Source organism: Ammospiza caudacuta, chromosome 26 (assembly GCF_027887145.1).
Source record: "Ammospiza caudacuta isolate bAmmCau1 chromosome 26, bAmmCau1.pri, whole genome shotgun sequence".
NCBI lineage: Eukaryota > Metazoa > Chordata > Aves > Passeriformes > Passerellidae > Ammospiza > Ammospiza caudacuta.
The window spans coordinates 3,073,714-3,101,528 of NC_080618.1; the positions used below are offsets into that span (position 1 = coordinate 3,073,714).

At 44.1% G+C, this 27,815-nt stretch overlaps 1 protein-coding gene across 6 annotated transcripts in view; it reads left to right on the plus strand.

Moving 5' to 3' along the window:
* The window catches only part of EBF2 (EBF transcription factor 2), a 130,446-nt gene that overhangs the window by 96,702 nt on the left and 5,929 nt on the right, over window positions 1–27,815 (plus strand). For 2 of the 6 annotated variants that reach the window (XM_058820347.1, XM_058820351.1), the window contains 8 exons: window positions 9,772–9,889; window positions 11,637–11,767; window positions 12,651–12,777; window positions 18,366–18,454; window positions 20,575–20,640; window positions 21,368–21,545; window positions 23,770–23,955; window positions 25,624–25,791. In XM_058820347.1, the coding sequence (XP_058676330.1) occupies window positions 9,772–9,889; window positions 11,637–11,767; window positions 12,651–12,777; window positions 18,366–18,454; window positions 20,575–20,640; window positions 21,368–21,545; window positions 23,770–23,955; window positions 25,624–25,791 (1,063 nt within the window). Of the gene's footprint in view, window positions 1–9,771; window positions 9,890–10,568; window positions 10,572–11,606; window positions 11,768–12,650; window positions 12,778–18,365; window positions 18,455–20,574; window positions 20,641–21,367; window positions 21,546–23,164; window positions 23,168–23,769; window positions 23,956–25,623; window positions 25,792–27,815 lie in introns of all 6 variants that reach the window. The other 4 variants (XM_058820350.1, XM_058820349.1, XM_058820352.1 and 1 more) reach the window with 4 other exon arrangements.

Genomic DNA, 27,815 nt, shown 5'->3' on the forward strand with positions numbered 1-27,815 from the left:
TGGTGAGCCATTTTCCCTCTCTTTTCATCTCTGATTCCAAATGGGGTTACTTACATGAGCTTCCTCATTTATAAACAGAGTTAAAACTCCACTGGAGTTTACAGAGTTGCTTCAGACTTTCCATCAAAATGCATTCTCAAAATGCTGTCATTTTTATTTTTCTTCCGCTTCTGCTAGCGCTGAAAAATTTAATAATTTTAAAAATAAGTTTCAACTTTTACGAGAAATCCTGCAAAACAAAATTTTCTGAAAGCTCAGAAAAAGTAAAGAAATGCAGCAAAAAAAAAAAAAGTTTTATTACCTTTTAGTTTGGAGCATGAAGAAATTTCAAGAAAAATTCCTGACCAACCTAATTTTTTTCACCAGTAGTTTAAAGAGACTGCAGTGACTTCTTCACTCTGTGTTCTTTAGAGATGATAAGACACGAGAAAAAAAGAGGTGCTCATTGTTAGGGAATTTATACTGAGGTTTTTTTTCAAGTGGCAATTTCCATAAAGAAAAGAACCAGCAATTAGTTATCATCTGCCAAGAAAGCTAAAAATCTGGAAAGTAAAAGAAAACCTCTTTTACAGCATGTAAACGCATCTTGTTGGCTTTTGGAGCCAGCAAGAAGAACTGATTGCAGAATGTCAGGAAACATAAATAATCTCCTTTTTGGGGGGGGTTTTGTTCTGAGTTTGTAAAAAATCGTGCCCAGGCCTCTCCTGATGAACACCTGGGGACCTGAGGCACTGCCATAATACACAGAATATTGGCTGTAGCTGCCAAAAGAGAAATCCTGGACCCAAACACATTGGAATATTGGAGAAATTCAGCTCTGATTTCAAACCCATGCTGGCCACTCCCAAAAAATCCTCAAATCCTTGATGTCCATCAGATGCTGAGCTGAAGGAGGAGTTTGGATCAAACTTTAATCTGTCTGTGTTCTTAGCATTATCCCTGGTGTCACCTCACCTGAATGGGGACGTGACAGAGCCCAACAGCCTCAGATGTCCAGGGAAACCTGAAACAGGGAAACAGCACCAAATCCTGCAGGGTCCCGCGGATGAGGATGGAATTCCTCCATTCCTCAGCCCATCCACCGGGCAGCTCTCCTGCCTGGCCTTACTTTTGGTCTCTGCACCAAAATCAGCACTTTATTGAGGAGAATGAGCTGGGATATGCGGGGGACGGGGCAGGTAGAAGTCCAATGGTGTCAGGAACCCACGTCTTAAAAAAGGAACCCACTAGGCCGGGCAAAATATCCAAATATGGATAACATTGTAACCAGACCAGTGAAGAGATTTTTGCTTTTATTTCCAGCACATCAGTCTCAAAATACAAAATGGAGACATGACAGCTCACTGATCCACACCAAAAAATGTCTCCCCCAACAGCGCTGGTACAGCAATACATAAAATCATCTCAGACTACAATTCAGCCAATCAGACACAGAAAACACATATTGACAAACATTCTATCCAATCTTATAAAACATACAAAAAATCGTAGCTAAAACAAAGACTAGATCATAAGAGACAAAGAACAGAGTTCTATTCATGCTAACCTTCTAAAGGTATACATTAAATAACCTTGTTGCCATCCTAAAGCCAATTCCTCAAAGACCTATTGTAGTTTGTCACGTCTACTGCTTGGGAAACTTTTCTGCTTGCATGGGAAACTTTTCTGCTGTATTTGCAATGCTAACAAAACTTCAGTCTGAGGCCTATACTTTTTTAACCATTTCCTAAAAACCCTCTAACCTTAAGGATTCCAACAGGATAGACTCCTCAGCTGGGTTTTCTGCCTCCAAACATGCCAAGCTGGGCAAACAGAGCCAAGTGAAGCTCCAGGGTTCTGTTTCTCTGGGGTAACTTCAACCCCTCCTGCGCGTTCAGTCAATGGGAGTCTCAGTGTGAGAGTTCAGTTCAGGCCCCCAAATTAATCAAGATCAACCTTTAAAACCACTAAGTTCAGTTTAGTTTATATCAACACCCCCCAAAAATGTCAACCTTTTCTCAGAGTTACAGAATGAAAACATTTGAGACAAATGGCAGAATGCTTGAGGTTTTGAGTGAGAGCAGGATCTTCATTCAGGCTGCTTCAGAGCTGGACTCATGGGTTGCTGAGCTTTGTTCTGGGCTGCAGAGGTCAGTGTGGATAAAAAAAGATACAAAAAGTGGCTCAAATTGCTAAAATTTGACACCTTGGGAATAACAAAGCTCCGTGTTCCAAAGCAAATTAGCCATGATGAACAGTAAGGACAATGGGCAGAGACAGCTTGTTTTCTGTCTGCCTCCTGGTTTCTAAGGACACCATCATTACTTCCCTGAACATAACCAGAGTTAGGAGTGTTCTTAAACACTCCAGTGGCCTCTGGACACTTCTTTTATTTTTGGTTAATTTTTTTTTTTTTTGTGTTTGTTGAGTTTTCTGTTTTAAAAGTTTGATAAATTCTTTTTGCCTGCTGCTTGTTGGGCATGGCCTGTCAGCAACCCTGAAAGTCAAAAGTGGGGGGAAAAAATTACTTTAAAATATTAGTGGTCTGTTTGCACACTTTGGACATGTTAATTTTCATTTTAATTGTTAAGATATTCACCAGGCAGAGTAATGAATGTGCAGAGTTGTCTATTAAGTTTGAAGGGGTAGTTGTGCATCCTGCCAGTGCAGAAACCTGTGAGCAGAGTAAAAGCAGGCTCAAAAACCACAGGGCAGCAGAATGGTTTATTAATTTCATTATTTAATTCATTATGTTTCAGTCTTGGGCCATATCTAAGAATTCTGCTGGTTTTCCCCCAATAAATGATTTGTACAGCTGTTGTTATTAAGTCCCTCCTTTCCCAGACACTTCCAAGCACTTGGCTTTCCTTATGCAAACAAAATTCTGCAGCAATGCTCATCTAAGTGTGCTTCAATTCCTATCTGTGTTCTTCTGCAGAACCAAATATTTTCATTTTCAATGGAGTAGTGCTTGTCAAACCTCCAGGAGACATCAGGATCTTCCTTTTCCTCTGTGGTTATTAAACAAAAGAGCAGAGAAAATCCTTCTACCAAAGTTCTCATTTAAATCACTGCTGAAATCTGGGATTGAAAGGGTCTTGTCCAAGGCTGTTTTTGTTCTTTAATGGAGCCTGAATGAAAGCCCAGAGCTGAGGCACAAGTACAAATATGAGATGTGGAAATAGTGCCCTGCAATGCATCCTACTGAGCTTTCCAGCACAGAGCAGTGGTTACTGGTGATGGAAAAGCATCAAGCAATGCTTCTGATTAAAATGGGTGTGAAGCTGCACGGTTTGGGCTTGGCTTGGCTCATCCCCAAAGCTCCAAAGCACTGGATCCAGTGGCCAAGCCTGGCCCCAGCCTCACTTCCAGAGCCATTACAAGATTTAGATATTTCATATTATACTAGCAATATATTAAGATAAATTAAATCTTAGATTTCATGTGTATCATTAAAAAAGGGGGTGGGGAGAGAAAGGGGAGGAAAGGTTGCATTAACATTGTGTTGTAAATTTAATGCAGCTCCAGATGCCTGAAGAGTTGTGGTTTTTTTACTATAATTCTTTAGTTTGGAGAGCAACACCAGATGCCTTGTGATCCTCTTGCCTTCCTTATTTAACCAGATGCAATGATTTTGTGCTGTTGAAAACTATGTTTTACATCAAAAGTTAAGGAATGTGTGATCATTATTTTAATGAGGTTTTTGTTCCCCCTGTAGTAACATGATTTTATTGTGAATCACTTCTTCAATGTCTGTCAGTGGCTAAAGCAGGGAAAGAGACTCTTTCTAGAACTAAAGGAAAGGGAATATTTCTAGAACTAAGGGGTACTTTCATAGTTACTTGATGGCTGCCCAAAACCCACAGGGATCAAGCAGTATGTCCTTGTGAATTTAACTGAAAAAAAATATTGGTTATTTATAAATTAAAATGTTTCCAAATAAAGCTGATGGGTGGAAAACTGAGGCAAAAATCATCCCAAAATTACTTATTTAAACAGAGGGTTTGAGTTCAGCTCCTCTGCAAATTGAGTTTACATAGGTATTGTTAGTCAGGGCTGTGTTCTCAGTGAGGGATTCTCCCAGGAATGGAACTTAAAAATAAAACCCCCAAAAACTATGCCCTCCATTTAATGAGGAATTCTCCTGCAGAACTTGATTGAAGCCCAGTGATACTTTAATGGTAACAAGTGGTGTGTGAAGGGGGGACAATAATTCCGTAGAATTAAGCTGAGGCTCTTCAGCTGAGACCCGGTGCTCACACATTAGGCTCCTGTTGGTTGGGAATCCTGTTTCCTCCAGGAGCACAGGGATTAAACAGGGAGGGGTAGCAGGCAGCAGACATTGGTTCTAACAGTGATCAGCTTTGAACCAATGTCCTTTCTTAGGAGCAAAATGAGAAAGGTCAGTAATTGCCCCCTGTTTTCAGCAGAAAACATGACATGGAATGTTTCCTGGCAGGTACCCCCACTCCTCTAGATGCTCTAGGGAGAAAGAGAAAGGAAAAATAACAAGGTGCACCCCTGGGGAGGTTTCCTTCCTGACCTCGGAGTGGTTGGATCAGTTCATCATCAGGCACGTGCGCAGAGCTGGCTGGGGCTGGGATTTCACCCAGCTCACTCTAATCCAGAGCTCTGAGGGCTCTGTGGCACTCAGGGACATGGAAAATGATGGAGAGGGGTGGGATGATATTGGGAGTTAGGAATGAAGGCTGCAGGAAGCAAAAAAGGATGGCAAGGATAAAACATCACTGCTCTAAATGAGAATCCTGTTCAGGCTGCTGGGGAAGGAAAGTGCCAGAGACTCCTGTGGTCAGGCTGGGATATGGACAGGGATCACTGAGCTGCTGGTAGAGGTGAACACTACATGGAACAAGCATGATGGGAGACTAATTTCCCAGGCAGAGATTGCAAAACAAATGCAGCTGCTGTCAGCAGAGCCTGGGCCTGTTCCTGGGGGGGGCAGATTTCTTCATCGGGTGCTGACTGGCCCAACAAAAGGTGATGTTATTTTATATTCTGAGTGAGTAAGGGAAGGACTGACTCAATTGCAAGAGAAAAAGTACTCAAGGAGCTTAATGTGCTCAGATCTGAAGGCCAAATATCCATGGGGAAAGAGAGTTCCCAGAGTGATGTCTCATCCATTAAAAACAAACTACAGATGAGATCCACTCAGCCTCAGACTGCCAGCACAAAGGAGGCAGATTTGTTGTGTTGGGCCCCTCTGAATTCTTGTTTGGGTACAATACACTGGATTAACTACAGCCAAAGGAGAGCAAAATGACATTGGAACAGGTGCAGGAATGGGTCATTAAGGGGACAGGGGCAGGACAAGAGCTTGGCTCAAATACTTGCACTGGGGAGGGGTGGAACTGCTCTCTGAAATTACCCTCAGGAAGGTCAGGAAGGGAAATAATAATGTTAGAGCTAATGTTAAGTACAAACTGACTAGGAATAAATTTAGGCTGTGAGCCATAAATTCCCTCATCACCAGGCTTTAAAACAAGACGAGTGTCAAAGGCAGAAGGTGGAAATGGCTGCAAATGATTTTAGGAAAGCAGCTCCATGGTTTGTCTGTGGATAACAGCAGCAGACAAGGTGTCAGTGACCCAGGAGTGGTGTCCAAGCCTGTGTCCCAAGAACCTTCAGCTTCCCTGGGTGAAGGTAGGGTGCCCAGTTTGCTGTCAGCCCCCCGTCTGCAGGATCAGGCTTGTGGAGAGGATTTCCCAAAGAATTCCATGGAAGTTTTGAGCAGAGCGAGGCTGCTGGCATTTTCCACATTGTTTATCTTATTCCCAATCCAACTCTGAGGCAAACCCATCATATCCAGGCTCTCCTCCTGTGTTACTCCCTCAACCAAAATTCCTGTTGACATCAATGGGAGCTCTGTCCAAATCCAGGCAGCAGGATGAGGCCTGACATCTTTCCTTCCACTCAACTGGATAATAATAATAATAATAATAATAATAATAATAATAATAATAATTAATAATAATAATAATAATAATAATAATAATAATAATAATAATAATAACAGGGTGGGGTTTTTTTGAAAAGTTAAAATAACATGGTGCTGTGACTAGAGAGTTACAAGGGAAAGTGCATCAGGAATGCAATATTGTTTCCAGATGTACAATGTCATAAAGAATTTTTTCCACACTTGGAATGGTAACAGGAATTTTTTGAGAGAGATCATTTACACAGTGATGAGATATGTTACATGTAAGTAAATGCCTGTATGCCTGGAATGTTTGTACCATATGTCTAAATAGGTGTCTGTGACTGATACAGATTTTATATCTGAGGATGTGAATGGATTTGCATATCTCTGATTTGAAGAGCAGCACACTTTAGAATATAAAAATACTGATATAACACAGCTAGGGGAGGGAAATTTGTAGTACCCAGGTGAAGGTTTGTAAAGAAACCCAACCCCCTGAGCTGTGCAGGGAGGTGAAAGAGGGGCAGCAGGGCTCAGAGAAGCCGAGTTTAAAGTGTTAAAGACACTTTGGCTGGATGTCACGGGAGGTGAACCCTCCCTGTGGGTTCTAAGCAAGGATTGCATTACAGAAATCCACCTGGGAAACAAAAATAATGTGGATACAGCTCCAGCATTTCCCCAGGACTGCTGGGGAACCACAGCTTTATGGCTGTGGCCTCTCAGCTGATAAGAAGACCTTTGCAGATTGACAGGGAGAACCTCAAGGAGCGTGAAAACAGCTTAGAATCCTCAATTCCCCCGGTGTTCTGAGGGAGATGGGGTCTGTGTTTGGAAGGATGAAGGAATAACACATTGTCCTCTCTACTTCTTGCTTGCTTGCTGTGCTCTGAAACCTCAGCAGAGGTTACAGTTTGGTCCAGCTTTTGGGTGGCACAAAATCTTAAGTTTTTAGCTGTCTGTGCCTAAAATTTGGCCCTCAGCCTCACTTACCAGAATCCACGGCCTACATGACCTATTTTGTTGTTCTCAGATCATTCCCTTTAGATTAAATTTTGCATTAACAACTGGTGTTAGGTAAAAGATCATCCACAGAGAATAGGCAAAGAAGCCAAATTATCATACACGAGAAGTGGTGGCATCAGGGCAGGAGAAGAAAAACTCACCAGAACCATTTGCCAGCACTGTGGGCAAAAGTCAGAATTTAAATCTCCAGGGAAGTTTGCACATCACCTTTCATCAGCACTAAATTCAGGGTTTTTTAAAAAGAGCTTGGACTATTTTACGACGTTGGGAGAACAAGTGTGGTTGATAAATACGTGTTCAGGAGGGTATTGGCAAAAGTGCATAGAAATGGTTAACAAGGTAATGGTAAGAAATGTTGACCTTGATTTGTTTAGCTAAGATGTAAAGATTTTTGAAGGTCAAAGGTGTTCTTGTGTAGTGTTTTGGAGTCTAACTGTGTCTGACCCTCTAACATTAAGCTGCTGTGGCCTGCAGTTTTGAAGAGTGAAGCAAACCAGGGGGAAAGAGGGAAGGGGGAGAGAACAGGAAATGGAGTGAGGTGTTTCAGGAAGTTGTCAGGAGTTGACTGATTGATTCCAGATGGAAAGGGTCACCCTTCATGACCCAGGAAATACTCACTGGGGGAAAGCAGTTGGCTTGTGAAAGGGAAGGGCCTGGGAGTTAGAGACCATGGTGGAATGCACATTCCTCCTCCTTTTATCCATAAAACATTGGCTTTTAATCTCCAGAATAAAACAATTGTATTGTGATCTCCATCAGGCAAGAGGGAACAGCTGGGGCAAAGTGAAGAAATTCAGTCATTTTGATGTCCATGTTCTCACATGTCCTTTTTCCACACCGTGGATGAGGAGTTGGGTGGTGGTGGTGGTGTAGCAATGACAAAGATCTCTGCTGAAATTCAGGTTACAGCAAAAAAGGTCCCAAACTTTGAGAAGGTTCTGCTCCACATCTGAACTTTGCATCTTATCCTGTCCATGAGAATGCTCTGTTTATTCACCCTGGCTCCCAGCCTGTGACAGGCCAAGTGGCTCTGGCCCTCCTGTCATGGATGGGAGAGGTGGATAAAAATGGAGCCACACATGGAGAGAGGTCTGGAAGAGCATCTTCCATTCCTGCTGGCTCAGGGAGCAGAGGATGCTCAGCACTTGTCTTCTGGACTGCTTCTTGCCATTACTCTGCCATTGCTGTGGGGGTCTCTACATCTCCTACCAAAATGTGGCCCTTGTGTTGTGCACAACCCAAATGGTGATTCCAGCACTGACCTCTGCTCTGGGACAGGGACAGAACCAGGCAACAGCTGGAGCTGTGCCAAGGACGGTCAGGCTGGAGACCATGAAAAGGTTGGGGATCAGGGAAAGGTTGGATTTTGGGAAAGGCTCTTCCCCCAGAGGTGCTGGCAGTGCCCAGGCTCCCCAGGGAATGAGCACGGCCCCGAGGCTGCCACAGCTCCAGGAGGGTTTGGACAGGGGTGCCCAGGGTGGGATTTTGGGGTGTCTGTGCAGGGCCTGGGGTTGGACTGGATGATCCCAGTGGGTCTCTTTTCCACTCAGGACATTCCATGACTCTATTCTATGTGTGAACACTTGAAGTCTGCCTCTGTTCTCTTCCTGAGAGCAAGTGGGTGTGTATTTACCCACTCGTGTAAGTGACCTCAGAGATGTCTCTATTCCAAAGTGCAACTGTATATACAAGACACACTTTTTATTTACATTTGGTTGCAATTTAAACACTTGTCGTAAATATCTCAGACACTGGAATAATTCAGGCCTATTTCCCTTTGCCACAGAGTGTTCTGGGCTGGCCAGTGAGAGACTAAAATTTATTTCCATTGTTGAAGGGAAAATAATGAAGTGCATCTGAGTGGGCTCAGCTATGTCATGAGGGAAACGTTCCCTTTGGATGGAGTCACACCCCACCCTAATGGGAATGAGGAAATCAGTTGGCACACAAAAGCAACACATTCTGTGACAAGAATGCTTGAGAAGTACAAGAGTACAGGATGACAAGAGCCTTTTGGAATGAATTAGAGTTGTCTCGAGAAAGAAAGTATTCTTTAAGCTCGCCTAAGCCTGGGGAGGGCAAGGTCTCTCCTGCTCTGCGCTGGATAGAGTTTTATCAACAATTAGAGCTTGACATTCTCTTACCTCAGCTGTGACATCTGAGGCTGTGAAAATCCATGAACACATGCAGGGTTTGACTCTCCATGGCTGTGCTGTACTCTAGGTGTGGCAGTGGGATGGAATTAAGCTCATTTACACCAACTAATGGTCAAAACCAGTCAATCAGAGGGCATCTTCTTTCAGGAGTTAAAACACTTGTTTTTCCCAAAAGTTTGTGGTTTGAAGTCACATATCTTTATCTGGATTGATGGGATTTAGAGCTTTGGATACTGTAAAAACTAAAATGAGATTAATTAATATATACAGTTATTTCCTCTAAGAATTCAGATTGGAACCCAGTCATGGAGGTTGATGTTTAAAACCTGTTCTTGGTTTGGGGTGCTCAGGCTCAGATGATTTTTCAGGAGGCACCATATCAAACCCAGGCATGATATTAGGTCCTGTTTTCATGGAGTTTCCATCCTGCAGGAGCTGGGTCATTTTACAGTGAGACTTCTATACAGCCCACAGGATGCTGTGTTAAATGCAATTAATGCACTGAATGAAGGGTGAAAATATTTTTTCCCCTTCTTAAACCCCTGCAGTGTGTCCTGCCATTTTACAAAACAAGGGTGTAAAGTTTAGCCGAACTGAATAATTAACCCTTAACAAGTTGAATTTCAAATAAATTGTTTACCTGGCTGTTTTCTCCTTCTCTTTCTAAACATCCAGGTGGTGCTATCAACAACAGTGAACGTGGATGGGCACGTGCTGGCAGTGTCTGACAACATGTTCGTGCACAACAACTCCAAGCACGGGCGGAGAGCAAGAAGACTCGACCCCTCAGAAGGTGGGACTTTTGTCTGCAGAGCAGAGAAGAAATTACCCATTCTTCCATTTCTGTTTGTTTTCAGGAGGGAAGGAGAGCTAAGGGGGAATTGCAGAGCCTCAGGGGGTTTGGGGAAGGCAGAGGCAGGAAAACAGTGTCTACTGCATGCAAAATATGATCCTCCTCACATCTAAGGGACTGACTCCCCATCCCCCTGCAATTTATTAATTAGTATGTACTGCAAAGATGAAAAACACAGAAACACTAAGTATTATCTAAATTTCAGCCCTCTCATTCAGCTGGGATAGATTTGATTTCAGGCAAATTAGGCAAGATGACATCTTAGTTAAACAGAGCCGTTCCAGCACAAGATGTGTATGAAAAAGTGTCACTGGTTCCCTTAAACAAACTGTGCACGGAGCCTAACGATGCGCAGAGGGAGCTGACACTAATTGATGTGAGTTTGTTTGGCTAAGCCAGACTCATGGCCAGCTCCAGGATGGGTTGGGGACTGTATTCAAGCAATTACAAATTCTTGTATCTGTTAAGTTTCAAAACGTTCGGCCCCTCCTCTCCCTCTTCGTTCCCAAAACATTCCACCTCCCTCATGCAGACAGTGCTCAAAACTGACTGGAAAATGCTGGAAAGTGCTATCAGTGCCTGCTTTTCCCTCTCCTGCAGCCACTGAAAGTGAGAAGAGCTGGTGATGTTAGTAGAAAAGACAAGCAAGGATATTATTTCATTATAATGTTTTGCTGCCCCACTTCTTAACTGTGCCCTGTATCAACCTAAAAGAAGAATTAATGAACTGGAAGAAAATGATTGAATCAGTAAAGAATTCGGAATGGTGTTAATTCTCCCCCAGCGGGCAGTGAAATGGTAGAAGGAAAATCCCAGGATTCCTAGCCTAGGAAGCCATCCAGTTTTTCCTTGACTGATTGGATGTGATTGACTGGCTGTTCAAAGGAGTCTCATGTTTTTGGAGCACTGCCAAAGTTCCCCTCCACCTCTGACCCTGTCAACATTGGGAATGGAGTGATGGATTGACTTTGGTTATGGCCTGGAAACCATATTGGGTTCCTGATGGGATGCATAGTCCATAGGCCTTGAGCATATGGAAGAGAGAAATAAAAAAAAAAAAAAAATAAAGGCCCCATAAAATCAGGAAAATTATTAGAAATTATCTCCTGATATGAATTGGAGGAGACATTTGATATTCCCATATCTTCTTTCACCCATTGATAAATGTAATGAATGTGACTGTACCTTTTTTTCCAGAGGGTTTGTGTCTGTGGGATCCTATGCTAATCAGTGGGTGTTATTTTGGTTTTTTTTAAGCAGCCTCTGCACAATCATTTAAGCATCTCATTTTTACACCCACTACAGTTGGCCTATTAGGCTTTAATGACACGATGTTAAGTGCCAGTAATGAATAGGCAAGTAATTAACACTTGCAAGGCAGAAAACACTAATTTATTTATTTATTTATTTCTCAGCATACTGGGGTTTGTGGAGTGGTGAGAAGCCTCAATGGGTGAATGGCTGGAAGGGACTTGTCCTAGGCCTCTGCTAGCAGTGGGAACTCAGGAATTCCCAGGTGTGGATGGGTGGAGCTGCTCTCCACCAGTGATGCAGGTTTTGCATCACTTGGGATGTTTGATACTTACAGGAATTGCTCCAGGGATTTACAGCCAGGCCTCAAAGCTGTTGGGAGGATGAAAACAGACACCTTCAAGAGCTGTTTTGATGGTTTTTTTGTTCTGTGCAGCCACGCCCTGCATCAAAGCCATCAGCCCAAGCGAGGGCTGGACCACGGGGGGAGCCATGGTGATCATCATCGGGGACAACTTCTTCGATGGGCTGCAGGTGGTGTTTGGGACCATGCTGGTGTGGAGCGAGGTGGGTACAGCTGCCCCCGTGCCCCTGAGCTGGGGAGACTTCCCTTTTCTGAGGAGGAACGGGGTTAATTCCTGTTCCATGCTGTGAGGTGGGACACAGAAGCTTGTGTGAAGGGAGTTTATGGAATGTGTTTTCCTTTCTCTGTGATATTATTGAATGATACCCAGAATGGAACTGAACAATTCTAGGTGTCTATAAAATCAAAGACATTATTAGAAATTGTCTCCTGATATGAGCTGAAGGAGACATTTGATATTCCCACATCTTTTTTTTACCTACTGATGAACTTAATGAATGCTACTCTACCAATTTTTCCGCAGGGTTTATTATTTAAACAGGTTTATTTACATAAGCAAAGGTTGAGAAATAAAGAAAGGGTTTAAGTTTGGGAAGGAGAAAAAAAATCCATCTGGGCCCAGGAATAAGCCATCAATTAACCAATGGGCTTAACAATACAAGTTTCTTGATGACAATTCATCCTAAAATGTGTGATCCTCTCCCTGGAAGCGAGGATCTAACCGAGGTGTATCCCTCTGCTGATCTATAGTGATAATTTTTTTAAAAAGAGATTTTACTGAGGCCTGTGATGGTAGGACAAGGGGGAATGGTTTTAAAGTGAACAAGGGTAGAATTGGAAATGAGGATGACATTTTTTAGGGTAGGCTCTGGTACAGGTAGCCCAGAGAAGCTGTCGCTGCTGCATCCCTGGAAGTGTGCAAGGTTGAACAGGACTTGGAGAAATCTGGGATAGAGAAAGGTGTTCACTGGGGGTGGGTCTGGATGGTCTTTAGGGGTCCTCCCAACCCAAACTTTTCTGTAATTTACTGGTGAAGTGAAAGGATAGAGCAGAGCCCTGATGGTGCTGTCGTGTTGCCGTTCCCAGCTGATCACACCTCACGCCATCCGCGTGCAGACGCCGCCCCGGCACATCCCCGGCGTGGTGGAGGTGACATTGTCCTACAAATCCAAACAGTTCTGCAAAGGAGCACCAGGCAGGTTCATTTACACAGGTGGGTGCCTGGGATTTGGGCTGCAGGAGCTGTGTCAGTGACTGGTATTGGTTTGAATTAATTAATTTGTTAATTAATTTACCCTGTTACTTGTCCAAGGCCACTCTGGCAGTGGTGACACATGGGGGAGATTTCATAAGGCATTTTTACTCCACATTAATATTTTTCCCAACTGCTGTCACAACATGGGTCTGCCTACAGAATATACAACCAAATATTTACATTCAGCCTGATTATATTTGACCTTTTCTTTCTTTTTTATTTTTCTTTTTTTGGAAGGAATCACACTAAGATTGTTTGAAACTCTTGGAAAGATTAATATAAAAATTAGCTGCACATTTCAAGGGTAAATCTAACTGGCACAGTGAGGCTGTTGTGGGAGCTCACTGTGTCCTGTAATGTGTCTTAATGTGTCTTTGGGCTTCTGCAAAGTGTGCTGTGCTGGCACTGCTGCACTTCTGGGGCTCTCAGTGCTTCCACTCCCAAGTGTTCTCACTCAGGGCTGCTGCAACCCAGCCATCAGCCTCCTCTCCTCACCAGAATGGGATGTGTGGACTCTTCCATAAGGTTCCCACATGGAAAACTTCCTGTAGGAGTGAAGCCAGCAGGGTTCTGTAGACATGGAACGATGTGCTGGGGAGTAGAGCAAAAGCCCAGACAAATGGCTCGCTGGAGGGGAATGGCAGTGGCTGAACCAACTTTAGCAGCTGAAGGAAGAGATGAAATACTACAAATGAGAGAGAAAAGCCTGTTTTTAAATTACCACATAAGGAGCTGCAAGCTCACTGTGATGTCCTTGCTCGGCTTGGCTGGGAGAAGCTGGCTAACAATGAGGAATGGGAGCGATGGATTAGCCTGGAAAATAAAACTTTATTAGTGAAAATAACAAAAGGTGACAACCACAGTTTACAGAGGCAGATTCCATGGACTCGTGGGCAGGGCAAGCACAGCCAGGCATGGGGGCATCTGAGGGCAAAGGTCCCATCCCAAATGTGAACCCAGAACCTTATCAGCAAAGGGTCCTGATCCAACAGACATAAAGAACTGGAAAGCTGAGCCAATGTAGGACAGTCCTGACAGCATGCTGGCTCCCAGGGACCCACAGTTCCCACTGTCACCCAGCTAGGTGCCCCCCCTCAGTCTGCTGTCCACCATGGGTCTGAGGTCAAAACCCTCTCTGAAAGCATCTGAGGTAAAAATCTTGACAGGATGAGATCCCACAACCACACCCAAGCACTTGTTCCCTGCATGTGCCTTCATCTGGTGAGGATACAGGTTGCACACACATCCCTGTTCTGAATTGCTTTCATTTCATCAGCTGCTCCTGGAATAAAAAGACATTTGCTCTCTGCTGCTAATCTTGCTGTAGCCTCATCTTCTGCTTTTAATATGACACAAATTCAAATTCTCTGCTGCTGTAAGTGGTTCCGTTATAGTTCCCTTGGCTTTAATAACACACCCGTTTATGCCAGCTGAGGGCACGTCTGTAGGCTTTCCTAGTTCAGCTTTGATCACAGCTCTGCATTTACTTTGTCACAGAGATGCTAACCTGGAAATGTGTATATCAGGGAGATTTGGAACATAATTTTCCTTGCTGAGCAGAAATCCTCCAGGGGTTACCTTGTCAGAGCAAAGCAATATAAAATCATCTGTGGGAGAGGCTGGGCTCTGGGTTGTGCTGTATCAGCCTCTGTGCCAGGATCCAGAGATGGGAAGGTGCTGGTTTGCTAAATCTTGTAAGGAGACTGGAGCTCTTGTTTTCTGCTTGTGAGAAACAACATTTACAAGGATGCAGAGAGCTCCATAAATTGGAAGAGTGAGTTCCCTTGGACAGAAAAAGCTGAGGTGACAGAGCATTTCCTGCTGTCACTGCTTTAGCCTGTGAAAGGCATGGGGAAACAGAGAATTCCAGGATCTGAGGGGGCTGACAGGAAAACCAGAGGGAGACCTTTCATCAAGGTCTGTAGTGACAGGACAAGGAGTAATGCGTTCAAACTGAAAGAGGGGAAATTTAGGTGAGATTTACTGAAGAAATTCCTCCCAGTGGAGTGGTGAGGACCTGGCACAGGTTGCCCAGAGAAGCTGTGCCTGCCCCGTCCCTGGGAGTGTCCAATGCCAGGCTGGACAGGCTTGGAGCATCCAGGACAAGTGGAAGGTGTGACTGCCCATGGCAGCAGGATAGAACAAGAGGATTTTTAAGGTCCCTTCCAGCCCAAACCATTCCATGATTCAAACTTTAGTGTCACAGGTGCCTTTTCTCTGTTAACACCTTAAAGGTTGGGCAGCCCACTGCAAAAACTGCTCTCCCTCTGCCACAGCTTTATGGGTTCAGGATATTTCTAGAGATATGCAGACTTTGATTTTCCTGTTTTCCCTGTGCTGTGCTTTATGGGGTGAGTCCAAGGTGAGCTGCAGAGCTGTGCTGAGGCCCTTGTGTCACAGCGGTCACAAGGGTTGCAGGATGAAGAGAGAGGCGAGAATGTTGACCTCATGTTCAGAAAGCTTGATTTATTATTTTATGATATATATTACATTATGACTATGCTAAAAGGAATAGAGAGAAAAGTTCTCAGAAGCTAGCTAAGCTAAGAATAGAAAAGGAATGAATAATAAAGATCCGTGTCTCAGCAGAAAGCGAGACCCAGCTCTGCCGTGAGTGGTCAGTAAATCCAAACATCCACCCAAGACCAATCACACATCCACCTGTTGCATTCCACAGCAGCAGATAACCATTGTTTTGTTGCTGAGGCCACAGCTTCTCAGAAGGGGGAAAAATCCTAAAGAAAGGATTTTTATGAGAAGATGTCGGTGACACCCTTGGACATGGCCCTTTCCCAGATCTGCCAGGGTGAGACCAGCAGAGGCTGCTCCACTCAGGGTCCATCTGCACCCTCCTCCTGCAGCATCTGATGTGCTGGGATGGGTGGGGGGACAGTGACCCCTCCCAGTGCCTGCACTGCTGGCAGGGTGTCACAGCCAGGCCCTGCAGACAGGGCCAGATGCAGCCACGGGCCATGGAAGAACCTGCTCAGCTGTGAGAATTCTCCTTCCCCTCCTATCCCAGCAAGTCAGAATATGTGTTTAAGGTAAAAACACAGCTTTTGAGGGGTAAAGAACATCAAAGAAAGGGCATTGTCCAGACTCTGAGCCTCACATAAACAAAGTCAGGTAGTTGGTGACACATTTAGATCCATCCTTACTCTTATACAACAAATCTGTTGTTAAAACAATTTTGCTAGGGAGAGGTTTACAGGCTCACTGATAATTTAGCTTATTCCCTAGATGGCTTCTCTTTTTGTGCATAAATTATCTCATGCCATGCCCAGTTTTTTAAACTCTTTTGGGAAGTTAAAGAGACCCCTTAAGCCTGAAACTCTGGATTTGAGGTTTGCCAATGGGATTTTGGACTTGAGTCCATTTTCTGAGGGGTTTCATGTCAGACATCTGATTTCTAGGAAACAATGAACAGCCTGCTTGTGTGTCAGACCCCTTTATGGTCTCTGAATCCATGAACCCCAAAGAATTTGGACATAATTCCAGCATATTTCTATGTAATACACAGATAAATCACTCCTGACCCAGCAGCTCTTTCCTCAGTGGAAGCAGAATTATTGGGAAGCCGCTTAAACTTGCTGGTGGATTCTTCATCTTTGGCCTCCACTTGGCAAGGTGCAATTTACTCCTCCAAATACTTGGTACTGGTTTTTCACAGGATTTCACAACAGAGATATTTTTGTTCCATTAATGAGTAAAACCAGTAGTGGGTAATTTTGTTGCAGGCTGTACAGAAAACCTTTGTGCTGAAAGACATAATGTACACATTGATTCAGGATGGCTGAGTCCTGTGAACAATTCAGCATTGTTGGGAAATGATTTGCTGCTGTTGATCTATCAGGATGGAACTGTCCATGTCAATCCATTGGAAAAATGTTTGTTGAATAATAGCCAGCTTCTTCTTCCTGAATTAGCATTTTGCATATTCCCACTAGCTATTTTTAGTAAGTTTATATATATTTGAATCCCTGTATATTTCACATGTTTGAATTTCTATATATTTCACATTTCTTTAGCTTTAGCTATATCACTTAAATGAATAGATTTGTGATCAAGAAGAGAAATGCCACATAATGATGAGAGAATTGGCCTCTAATTCTCAGGATTATTGGCAAAATAGCCCACCCCCCAAAAACTCATCTTCCCAAACGGGATGTAGATTCTGTGGCTGTTGAAATGTGTATTATTAAACTCCTTGAGCAAACCAGAATGGCTCCCAGTGGAGAGCAAAGACATTCTAAGTATAGCCAAGACTAAATTCTCAGGTCTGGGTTTTCTCTGCTCAATTCCCACTTGATTATCTCCTGTAATATTTAAACTTCATGCCATGCCATAATTATTTAATAAAAAGTAAATATAAAATGTATCTCAGTGGAGAATGTGACCTTTTACCTTCATGGTGTTACACCAAAGGCAGGCAGGGACAAACAGGGAACAGAGATAAACAGGGAACCTGGATCAGTGTAAAAGTCTGCCTCTTCTGGTGCTCCTGTGTTCTCCTGTGAGGTGCTCAGGATACTTTGGATCATTCAGTAAGAACCATCAGCATCTCTTGTAATCAGGGGTTTTCAGCTGTGCCAGTGCCAGTTATTTTTAAAAAAGATTTTTTTCCCCTCCCAAAAGAACCACAAATGGTACAGGAAGGTCTAAACCAGCATTGACTGAGGGTAGTGCTAAAGGACTTACATATGTTACTTATTAAATGTGTCATGGAATTCTTCACAGAATCCTCAGCATGAATGTGTCATTTGTACTAAATGTGCATTCTGAAGAATGAGGGAATTCAAAGAAAATCATCCCTGTAACTGTGCTGGTGCTCAGTGGCACTGCTGAGGTGTTGGAGGCAGAGCCTGAGCACACAGAATGCCGCAAGCTGACTTTTGGGTTCTGCACCAGTTTAAATTGGAGTTTGAACAATCAGAAATCCCAGTATTATTGCTGCTGTTTCCTAGCAGAGACTATGAAAGTGTCTGAAGTTTTCTGAAATCATCAGCGGTGCCAGTAGGGCTCTGCCAGCTATTGCTAACTGAGGATCTGGGTCAAAATATCCTGGTTTATCCACCAGAGATTAAGATCATTACAGGGAAGTGGCAGCGTATGCAGAACACACAAGTGGGGAAGGGAATGTGTCTAATGAGTAGCTGTGCCCTACTTCAGGACTGCAGAACATTGGGGGCGTGTGTGGAATGTGTTTATTAGAGGAGCAAACAGGGCTGTCTGATTTCTGGCTCTGCAACCAGCAGGAGAAGACCTGTTCTAGTGTGTATTTGTCTCATAATTTGCTTTATTGCTGTCATGGTTTTGTCCAGAGTGAAACATTAATCTTTAAAGGTGTATTTTGTGACAATGCTGCTGCATCCTGCAAATTATTCATTCAGCCCTTGATAGAGGATGAGAAGGCAGCCAGGGAGGTAGGAGCAGTTTTAAGTGCAGAAGTTGTGATTTCTTTGTTGCCCTGTTGAGACAGAACCTTATAAAAATACATGTTTAGATACAGTGATATAATGTGGTGGGGTTTGATGTTTTCTTTCCAGCTTTAAATGAACCTACCATAGATTATGGCTTCCAAAGACTGCAGAAGGTCATCCCAAGACATCCTGGGGACCCTGAAAGATTAGCTAAGGTAAAATAATTTTAAGCATTTCATTCAGCCCACCAAATGTGTTTTTTCACTTCTAATTCATAAAAGAAACACAATTCCATCTTAAATTACAATCACATCAGAATTCACCAATTAGTTGTAAAACTGGCAAGAATGGGACTGGGTAGAACCCACAGTGATTTTTATATGTTAGAGTTCAAACGGTTTCTGTGTAATTTTGCTGCTAAACTGAATTCAGTGAACGTTCCCAGTTCATTGTCCTTGTGCTCTGCCCTATCCCTGGTGGCACATCCCTGAGCCCAAAGGCTGTGTCCGTGTAAAGGGATGTGCTGAATCCTACACATATTAATGAATCCATGTAAAAGGATGCACTGAACCCTACACAGGTTTATGAGTCCGTGTAAAGGGATATGCTGAATCCTACACATGTTTGTGTGTACGTGCAAAGGGATTTAATGAATCCTAAACACCTTCATGTGTCCATGCAAAGGGATGCACTGAACCCTACACACATTTGTGTGTCCACACAAAGGGATGTGCTGAATCCTACACACATCCATGAGTCCATGCAAAGGGATGCACTGAATCCTACACACATCCATGAGTCCATGCAAAGGGATGCACTGAACCCTACACACATTTGTGTGTCCATGCAAAGGGATGTGCTGAATCCTACACACATCCATGAGTCCATGCAAAGGGATGCACTGAATCCTACACGTGTTTGTGTGTCCATGCAAAGGGATGCACTGAATCCTGCACATGTTTGTGCGTCCATTTAAAAGGATGCACTGAATCCTACACACATCCATGAGTCCATGCAAAGGGATGCACTGAATCCTACACACATCCATGAGTCCATGCAAAGGGATGCACTGAATCCTGCACATGTTTGTGCGTCCATTTAAAAGGATGCACTGAATCCTACACACATTCATGTGTCCACGCAAAGGGATGCACTGAATCCTACACGTTTGTGAGTCCATGTAAAGGGATGCACTGAACCCTACACATGTTTGTGCGTCCACACAAAGGGATGCACTGAATCCTACACATGTTTGTGTGTCCATGCAAAGGGATGCACTGAATCCTGCACATGTTTGTGCATCCATTTAAAAGGATGCACTGAATCCTACCACATCCATGAGTCCATGCAAAGGGATGCACTGAATCCTACACAGATTCATGTGTCCATGCAAAGGGATGCACTGAACCCTACACATGTTTGTGTGTCCATGCAAAGGGATGCACTGAGTCCCACACACGTTCATGTGTCCATGCCAAGGTATCCACTGAAGTCCCCGGGGGAGCGGGCTGGTCTGGGGTTTGTCTCTGTTTCTGGCGCTGCTGAGGTGCAGCAGGTTCAGGACTCTGGAGAGCTCCGGGTCATGGGGCAGCCCCGCGCTCGGCACGGCTGCGCCGGGGATCGGCTCCCGCTGGCTCCGAACGGACTCATGCTTTGAGGGGCTGCTCTGACCCACTGGGAGGGCTTAAATCCCTCAGGGACCTGGCAAATAACACCTGAGCACAGCACCTGAACGCACCCGGGCTTCAGAGTAACCACACACAAATACTGGAGTCACTTGAGAGAATACTTGCTCATGGTTTAGTTATTTAACTATTCTATTCTATTCTATTCTATTCTATTCTATTCTATTCTATTCTATTCTATTCTATTCTATTCTATTCTATTCTATTCTATTCCATTCCATTCCATTCCATTCCATTCGTCTATTTATTGTATTTATTTATTTCAGGCTAGTCTATTCTGTCTTATTTAATTTACTATTTTATTTATTTTCCCGTTCTATTTTATTTTACCATTTTATTGTGTTTATTGCAATTAGTTATTTGTTTGTATTTTATTCATTGCATATTTATTTAATTAATTGTATTTTGTATTTATTTTTATTTTCTTATTTATTTTTATTGCTATTTATATACTTTTATTTAATAATTGTAATTTTATTTGTTATATACTTATTTTTATTGTCCTTTTCTTTATACATTTTTATTTCATTTATTATATATTTCATTTATTTTATTTTTTATTTATTTTCTTTATTTATTATATATTTATTTTACTTCATTTTATCGACCAGAGCTTGCCTTTACAACACCTCTTTCCCTGTGCCCCACAGGAGATGCTGCTGAAAAGAGCTGCTGACCTGGTTGAGGCCCTGTATGGGACGCCCCACAACAACCAGGTCAGGCTGCCGGGGGTGGGGGTGCAGCCGGCCCCGGGGGGTACCTGGGGGTTCCCGAGGGGTTCCCAGGAGGTTCCCCAGGGGTTCCCAGGAGGTTCCTGGAGGGTTCCTGGAGGGTTCCCAGGAGGTTCCCAAGAGGTTCCTGAGGGGTTCCTGGGGGGTTCCTGGAGGGTTCCTGGAGGGTTCCAAGGAGGTTCCCGAGGGGTTCCCAGGAGGTTCCCAAGAGGTTCCTGAGGGGTTCCTGGAGGGTTCCTGGAGGGTTCCCAGGAGGTTCCTGGGGGGTTCCTGAGGGGTTCCCAGGAGGTTCCCAAGAGGTTCCTGAGGGGTTCCTGGGGGGTTCCTGGGGGGTTCCTAGAGGGTTCCCAGGAGGTTCCCGAGGGGTTCCCAAGAGGTTCCTGAGGGGTTCTTGGGGGGTTCCTGGGGGGTTCCTGGAGGGTTCCTGGAGGGTTCCCAGGAGGTTCCCGAGGGGTTCCCAGGAGGTTCCCAAGAGGTTCCTGAGGGCTTCCTGGGGGGTTCCTGGGGGGTTCCTGGAGGGTTCCCAGGAGGTTCCTGGGGGGTTCCCGAGGGGTTCCCAGGAGGTTCCCAAGAGGTTCCCAAGAGGTTCCCAAGAGGTTCCTGGGGGGTTCCTGGCAAGTTCCCAGGAGGTTCCCAGGGGGTTCCCAGGAGGTTCCCGGGGGTTCCCGCTGCCCCGTTCCTGCCTGAGCTGTGCCCCGCTGTTTCCTTGCAGGAGCTGATCCTGAAGCGCGCGGCCGACATCGCCGAGGCGCTGTACAGCGTGCCCCGCAACCCCGCGCAGATCCCCGCGCTGCCCAGCTCCCCTGCCCACAGCTCCATGATGGGCATCAACTCCTACGGCAGCCAGCTGGGCGTCAGCATCTCTGAGTCAGCGCAGGGCAACAACCAGGGTGAGCCCCGGAGCGTTCCTGGAGCTGGAAACCCCAGCCAGTCTCCTTCCCAATCATTTTTCCCAGATCTGATTTCCAGCCTCTCCTTCCCAATCATTTTTCCCAGATCTGATTTCCAGCCTCTCCTTCCCAATCTCTTTTCCCAGATCTGATTTCCAACCTCTCCCTGTGCCCAGTGGTGCCTTTAGCTCTGGGCATTGCTGGCTGGGGGTCTGTGCACAGATCCCCAGCAGGATGGGGCTGCTGTGGGACGCCTCTTGAGCTGTTTTATTTTCCAACATCAGCCTCATTCCATGGTTATGACAATGGGAAGATGCCACCAGCTCACATCCTAGGCAGCAGACAAAGAACTTGATGCTAAAACTCACTTTAAAAGCTTTTTGGCCAATCACACAAAGCAAAAGCACATTGACAGTAGTTCTATCAAAGGTCAAAACAATGCTCGCTTCTCTGTGCATTGTAAGACTTAAGATACAATGCAAAGAGCTCCATTTTTAAGCTTAGAACTTCCTAAAACCTCACTAGATAAACTTTTCTGTAGCTTAGGGAGTAAGTCTAGACAAGTGTTAGTACACAGACCGTTGTTCTATTTGTCCTTACTTTTCTACTTTTTACATAATTTTTCTGCTGACCAATCTCATGGATACTGCTTAGCTCCAATCACAGTTCTGCTGTCTCTGAGGCCTGCCTTTTGCAGCTTTCCCAAAACCCTCTGATTTTATGGATTCCCACAATTCCCCCTCTTGGTTCACCTAAAAAGAAGCTTTCCCAAAACCCTCTGATTTTATAGATTCCCACACTGGGCATCCCAAAGGGTGGTACTGCCCCTGTGTCTTATTTGAAATAATTTTTGATTACTTTCAAAACCAACTTGCCCCTGAATTCCCTCCCTGTCCCCCTTAAAATATCAATATTTTTTATTATATCTCTGTTTTCACAAATAGCAATGGCAGCAGCTGGAAAAAAACCTCACACAGAGGTGGGAAATGTTCCCCTTTTTTTTTGTTTTTAAGGTAGCTGCTTCAGTGTTAATTTTACCAACATTCACATGTTGTATGTATTACACTTAGTCCAGATACACTATTGATTGTGAGGAAAACAACCCATAAAACAATGTAGCAACACTGAAAGAATTTTCTTGAAAGAACTTTCATTGAAAGAATTACCAACTTTTCTGCATCCTGAACATTTTGATTTTATCACACACGGTCTGTGGTTGATCTTAATAATTGGCTGTGTTTAACACTCTAAGGCAGCAAACCCAGGTCGTTTAAAGTTAATTTTCTATCTGTCCAGTTAAAATCCATCATGAAGATAATTTTGCTCATTTTTTTCAAGGTCTTACCAGCCCTGAATTAGAACCTCATAATGTAAATGAGCAGAAATTACCTGACTTGATATACCTAAATATTATACCTAAACAGTGACTACTCTTAATGTAATTATTGTATCAATCTCTTTACTGAAAGCTTTTTCTATGGAAAGACCCTTTATGCAGCTGGAATACTGATTTTGTCCTTTTATGCTGGTAGCTATCATTTTAAGCTCTCTTTTTGGAGTAAAAAAAGGCTAAATTTTGTCTCTCAAATATTTGATAGCATTTTGTAATACAACAAAAGTGGGTTTTTCTTATCCAGTTTATTCTTTCTCCCAAGTAGAGGAAATTAAAAATTAAACTACAAACTTTATACAGGTTATCATTTCCCCTTAGTAATGTACTTGCTCTATCTGCAATTTATCTGTAATTTAACAATTCAACAATAATTTGAAGGGTAAAACCTCTCCCATTCAATGGTAGAAAATCCCATATATTATAGATTCTACCCCAGGTAAATATAAGCACATACACTGTCGTCCAGGTTTTGAATAAATTAATAAATCAAATTTGATTGGGAAAATGTACATTGGATCACTTCAAAAAGTTGCTTCAGAACTTTAACTGCAGGAAAAACCACTGAATTTACTGGTGTTGCCAAAAGCTTTTAAATAATCTGGGCTTCAATGGCATCTATTAAAGCGGCGGATGTGCGGGAGGGAGTTTTAAGCCACGGAGGGGTTCTGAAACATGCTCTATTTCCAGGTTACATCAGGAAAAACCACTGAATTTATTGTGTTGCCTAAACATTTTAAATAATCTGGGTTTCAATGGCATCTATGAAAGCAGGGGGTGTGCAGGAGGGAGTTTTAAGCCGCCCAGGCGTTCTGAAACGTGCTTTATTTGCAGGTTACATCCGTAACACCAGCAGCATCTCCCCCCGGGGCTACTCGTCCAGCTCCACCCCGCAGCAGTCCAGCTACAGCACGTCCAGCAGCAGCATGAACGGCTACAGCAACGTGCCCATGGGCAACCTGGGCGTGCCCGGCTCGCCCGGCTTCATCAACGGCTCCCCGAGCGGCTCGCCCTACGGATGTACGGCCCTGGCACCCTGAAAGGGGTGCCCTGCCCACAGACCCCAGAGGGAGCAGGGAACCCAGCCAAAGGGACCCCCAATGACCCAGAGACCCCAGAGGGAGCAGGGAACCCAGCCAAAGGGACCCCCAATGACCCAGAGACCCCAGAGGGAGCAGGGAACCCAGCCAAAGGGACCCCCAATGACCCAGAGACGCCAAAAGGAGCAGGGAACCCAGCCAAAGGGACCCCCAATGACCCAGAGACCCCAAAAGGAGCAGGGAACCCAGCCAAAGGGACCCCCAATGACCCAGAGACCCCAAAAGGAGCAGGGAACCCAGCCAAAGGGACCCCCAATGACCCAGAGACCCCAAAAGGAGCAGGGAACCCAGCCAAAGGGACCCCCAATGACCCAGAGACCCCAAAAGGGAGCAGAACACACAGTCAAAGGCAGCCCTGCCCCAGAGACCCCAAAGGGATCAGGGCTCATCCAGCCAAATGCTCTCTTTGGGGTTGGGTGTCTTAGGTCCCAACGAGAGAAAGCTCCCATTTTCTGAGTGTTGAACTTTATTTTCCTCCTTTTTTTATCCTTATTCAGATTCCTGAGTGGTGAAGCCACTGTGGGAAATGAGGTGCAATTTGCAGCTTTATTAAGGGAGTAGCCACTGCTTTTAGCACAAAGACTTGGCAAATCCTGGGTAAAAAACACTCTGAAATAATCTTGATGAGTTTGAAAACATTATCAATACCTGAGAGCTGAATTGGGGATTAATTTCCTGTGAAACCATATTAACTTCATAACCAGAAATATAACATATAATAGAATTAATCTCTCAATTTCTGCTTGTTTTACTATGAACAGCCACTTTTCCTTCCATACCTTGATAACTCTTTGTCTAGGGAATGTGTCAAAAACAACAACAACAAAAAATGTATACACCACCAGCTATGGTGTAAGTAAATAATTATATATCTGTTATGTATGTATATTTATATAAACAGGATGCAGAGCTAAACTTCTTCTTCTTCTTCTTCTTCTAATATTATTATTATTATTATTATTATTATTATTATTATTATCCCCTCTTCTGGAGCTTTCCATAAGGAAAGGACCAGGTCTCTCTTGTGTTACTGTGCTTTCAAACTAATACTACCAAGAGACCTGGGAATTCACAGGAAATATTGTTATTTTTTTCCTCCTTTTGCTGAGGAATGGCTGATATTGTTCTGGAAGCTCAGCAAACAGTTCCTGGACAAGTTATTGGACATAGAAAGGGGCTCTTTTATTGCAAGGCACTTCCTTAAAAAGTAGCCAATTTAGAATAAAATCTAAGCAGCAGCTTGAAACCAAGGAAAATTAATTTTTTAAAAACTGGAGAAGACTCAGGATTTGCCAACCTTTCCAAATTCCAAGGACACTGAGTGGACAGGACATTATAGTTCCTATTGACTGTTTTTCCCTTGAAGATTTTCGATTTTCTGGCACCCTCACCCCTAATTTTGAAATAATTAAGCACTGTTTTTTCTGAACTATTCAGTTTAAGTCCCTCTCTACTTCAGACTTACTCTAATTTTACTCACTGAGAGAATGTGACCTCCTTTGAGGGGTAAAACACGGAATCACACAATGGATTCTTGAAACAGTTTCACCGATTTTCTGACAAGAAATTCCTTTTCTCCCTTTGGCAGTGATGTCTTCAAGTCCAACAGTCGGCTCCTCCAGCACTTCTTCCATCCTCCCGTTCTCCTCCTCGGTGTTCCCTGCAGTCAAACAGAAGAGTGCCTTTGCTCCTGTCATCAGACCCCAGGGCTCCCCCTCCCCTGCCTGCTCCAGCGGCAACGGGAACGGCTTCAGAGGTGAGCAAAGTGCTCCTGTTCACCCATACCAAAGTGGGATGTGCTCCTGTTCACCCATACCAAAGTGGGATGTGCTCCTGTTCACCCATACCAAAGTGGGATGTGCTCCTGTTCACCCATACCAAAGTGGGATGTGCTCCTGTTCACCCATACCAAAGTGGGATGTGCTCCTGTTCACCCATACCAAAGTGGGATGGGCTCCTGTTCACCCATACCAAAGTGGGATGTGCTCCTGTTCACTTATACCAAAGTGGGATGTGCTCCTGTTCACCCATACCAAAGTGGGATGAGCTCCTGTTCACTTATACCAAAGTGGGATGGGCTCCTGTTCACCCATACCAAAGTGGGATGTGCTCCTGTTCATTCACATCACAGTGGGATGTGCTCCTGTTCACCCATACCAAAGTGGGATGTGCTCCTGTTCACTCATACCAAAGTGGGATGGGCTCCTGCTCATTCCCATCAGTGGGATGGGCTCCTGTTCACTCATACCAAAGTGGGATGTGCTCCTGTTCATTCCCATCACAGTGGGATGTGCTCCTGCTCATTCACACCAAAGTTTCCATTGGGAAAATCACCCAAGTGCCACCAGGCACCACTGAGTGCCACCAGGCACCACCCTGAGTGCCACCAGGCACCACTGAGTGCCACCAGGTGCCACCCTGAGTGCCATCACGTGGCTACCACAGGGCTCAGGAGTGAAAACCTGCCCCAGCCCAGCTGTATTAGAGGATCAATCCAAGCTTTTGGCTTTAGAGCAAGGGCCAGGCACTGATTTTCACAGGAATGTTCTGACCCAATGAGTTTCAACCCCAGAATGGTTTGGGCTGGGAAAGGACCTTAAAGATCCAGTTCCAACCCCCAGCACAGGCAGGGACACCTTTCCCTGGAATATAGGGGAATATCAGCTCTTTTGTGGGGAATGACTTCTCCTCAGGCTTGGGGGAGCTGTTAAACAGAGCAGAGTTAATCCCCAGCTCTGTCCAGAACACAAACCTGCTGCAAGGTTTAGGCTCAGCCCGGGAATTGAGCCCCACAGCCCATTTACAGCCCTTTTAAAGGTGATCTGTGAAACAAATGTGAGCAGTAAGATAAGAATGGAAACCTGTACCGAATTCTTGCTTTTAACAGGCTGGGGGGGGTGTGTGCAGCACATAAATATGCTCCAAGTCTCCATAAAAAATGCCTTTATTGGGCCTGGGAAGTCATCTGGCTCCTTCAGACTTCACTGGAGATAGCCTAGGAAACACAGCTCTGGGAACTGAGCCGTGCCAAGAGCCAGTGGTAATTCCAAATGAGCCCCACAAACAGCACCTGTTTGGCTGGGTGTGATAGAAACCCTTAGCTGGGCCACAGGAACTTGCAGAAAGTGTGATTATTGTATGTAATAAGGAAATTCTAAGTGTGCTGAACAAAAACAGTAACATTTTTAAGAGCTAACTCAGAGAATTCTGAAACAGCTTCTTCCCCTGCCTCAATTACAAGAAAATCCACTCTTTCCTAAGGTAATTTTCTTCTCATGAATGGCTAGATCCATTGATCTCACCATGTGAATGCACAGATTTAAGTCTGCTTTAAACTTGTCTAACTGTTATGTAAAGAAGGCCTAAATATTAAGCCTAAATACTAAGGAGTTACCCGAGGTGGTGCTAAACACAGATCAGAGAGAAAACCACTCAGGCTGCTTCTGGGAGACAGAAAAAGGACAGATTAAGAAATTACTGAAATATTTAAATTAATAATTTTCCTTAAGGTAACACTCAATGCTCTGCTTAGAAAGAGTTTATCTCTCTTTCAACCTATAAAGAAATAAAGTACTGGAGATCAGCTGGTGCCATCCATGCCATTTGGTGTTCACAACGTATTTTATCCAGTCTATAAATCAGTAATCAATGAGAGATTCTAAAAATTGAGCTTTAATATTAAATATAACAAAATCTCAAAGCTAAAACCTGACATCCATCCATTTCTCCTGACCAAAGTCCAGTCCTGAGCTGGTCAGGATTAATCTATGAGTTAAGGTT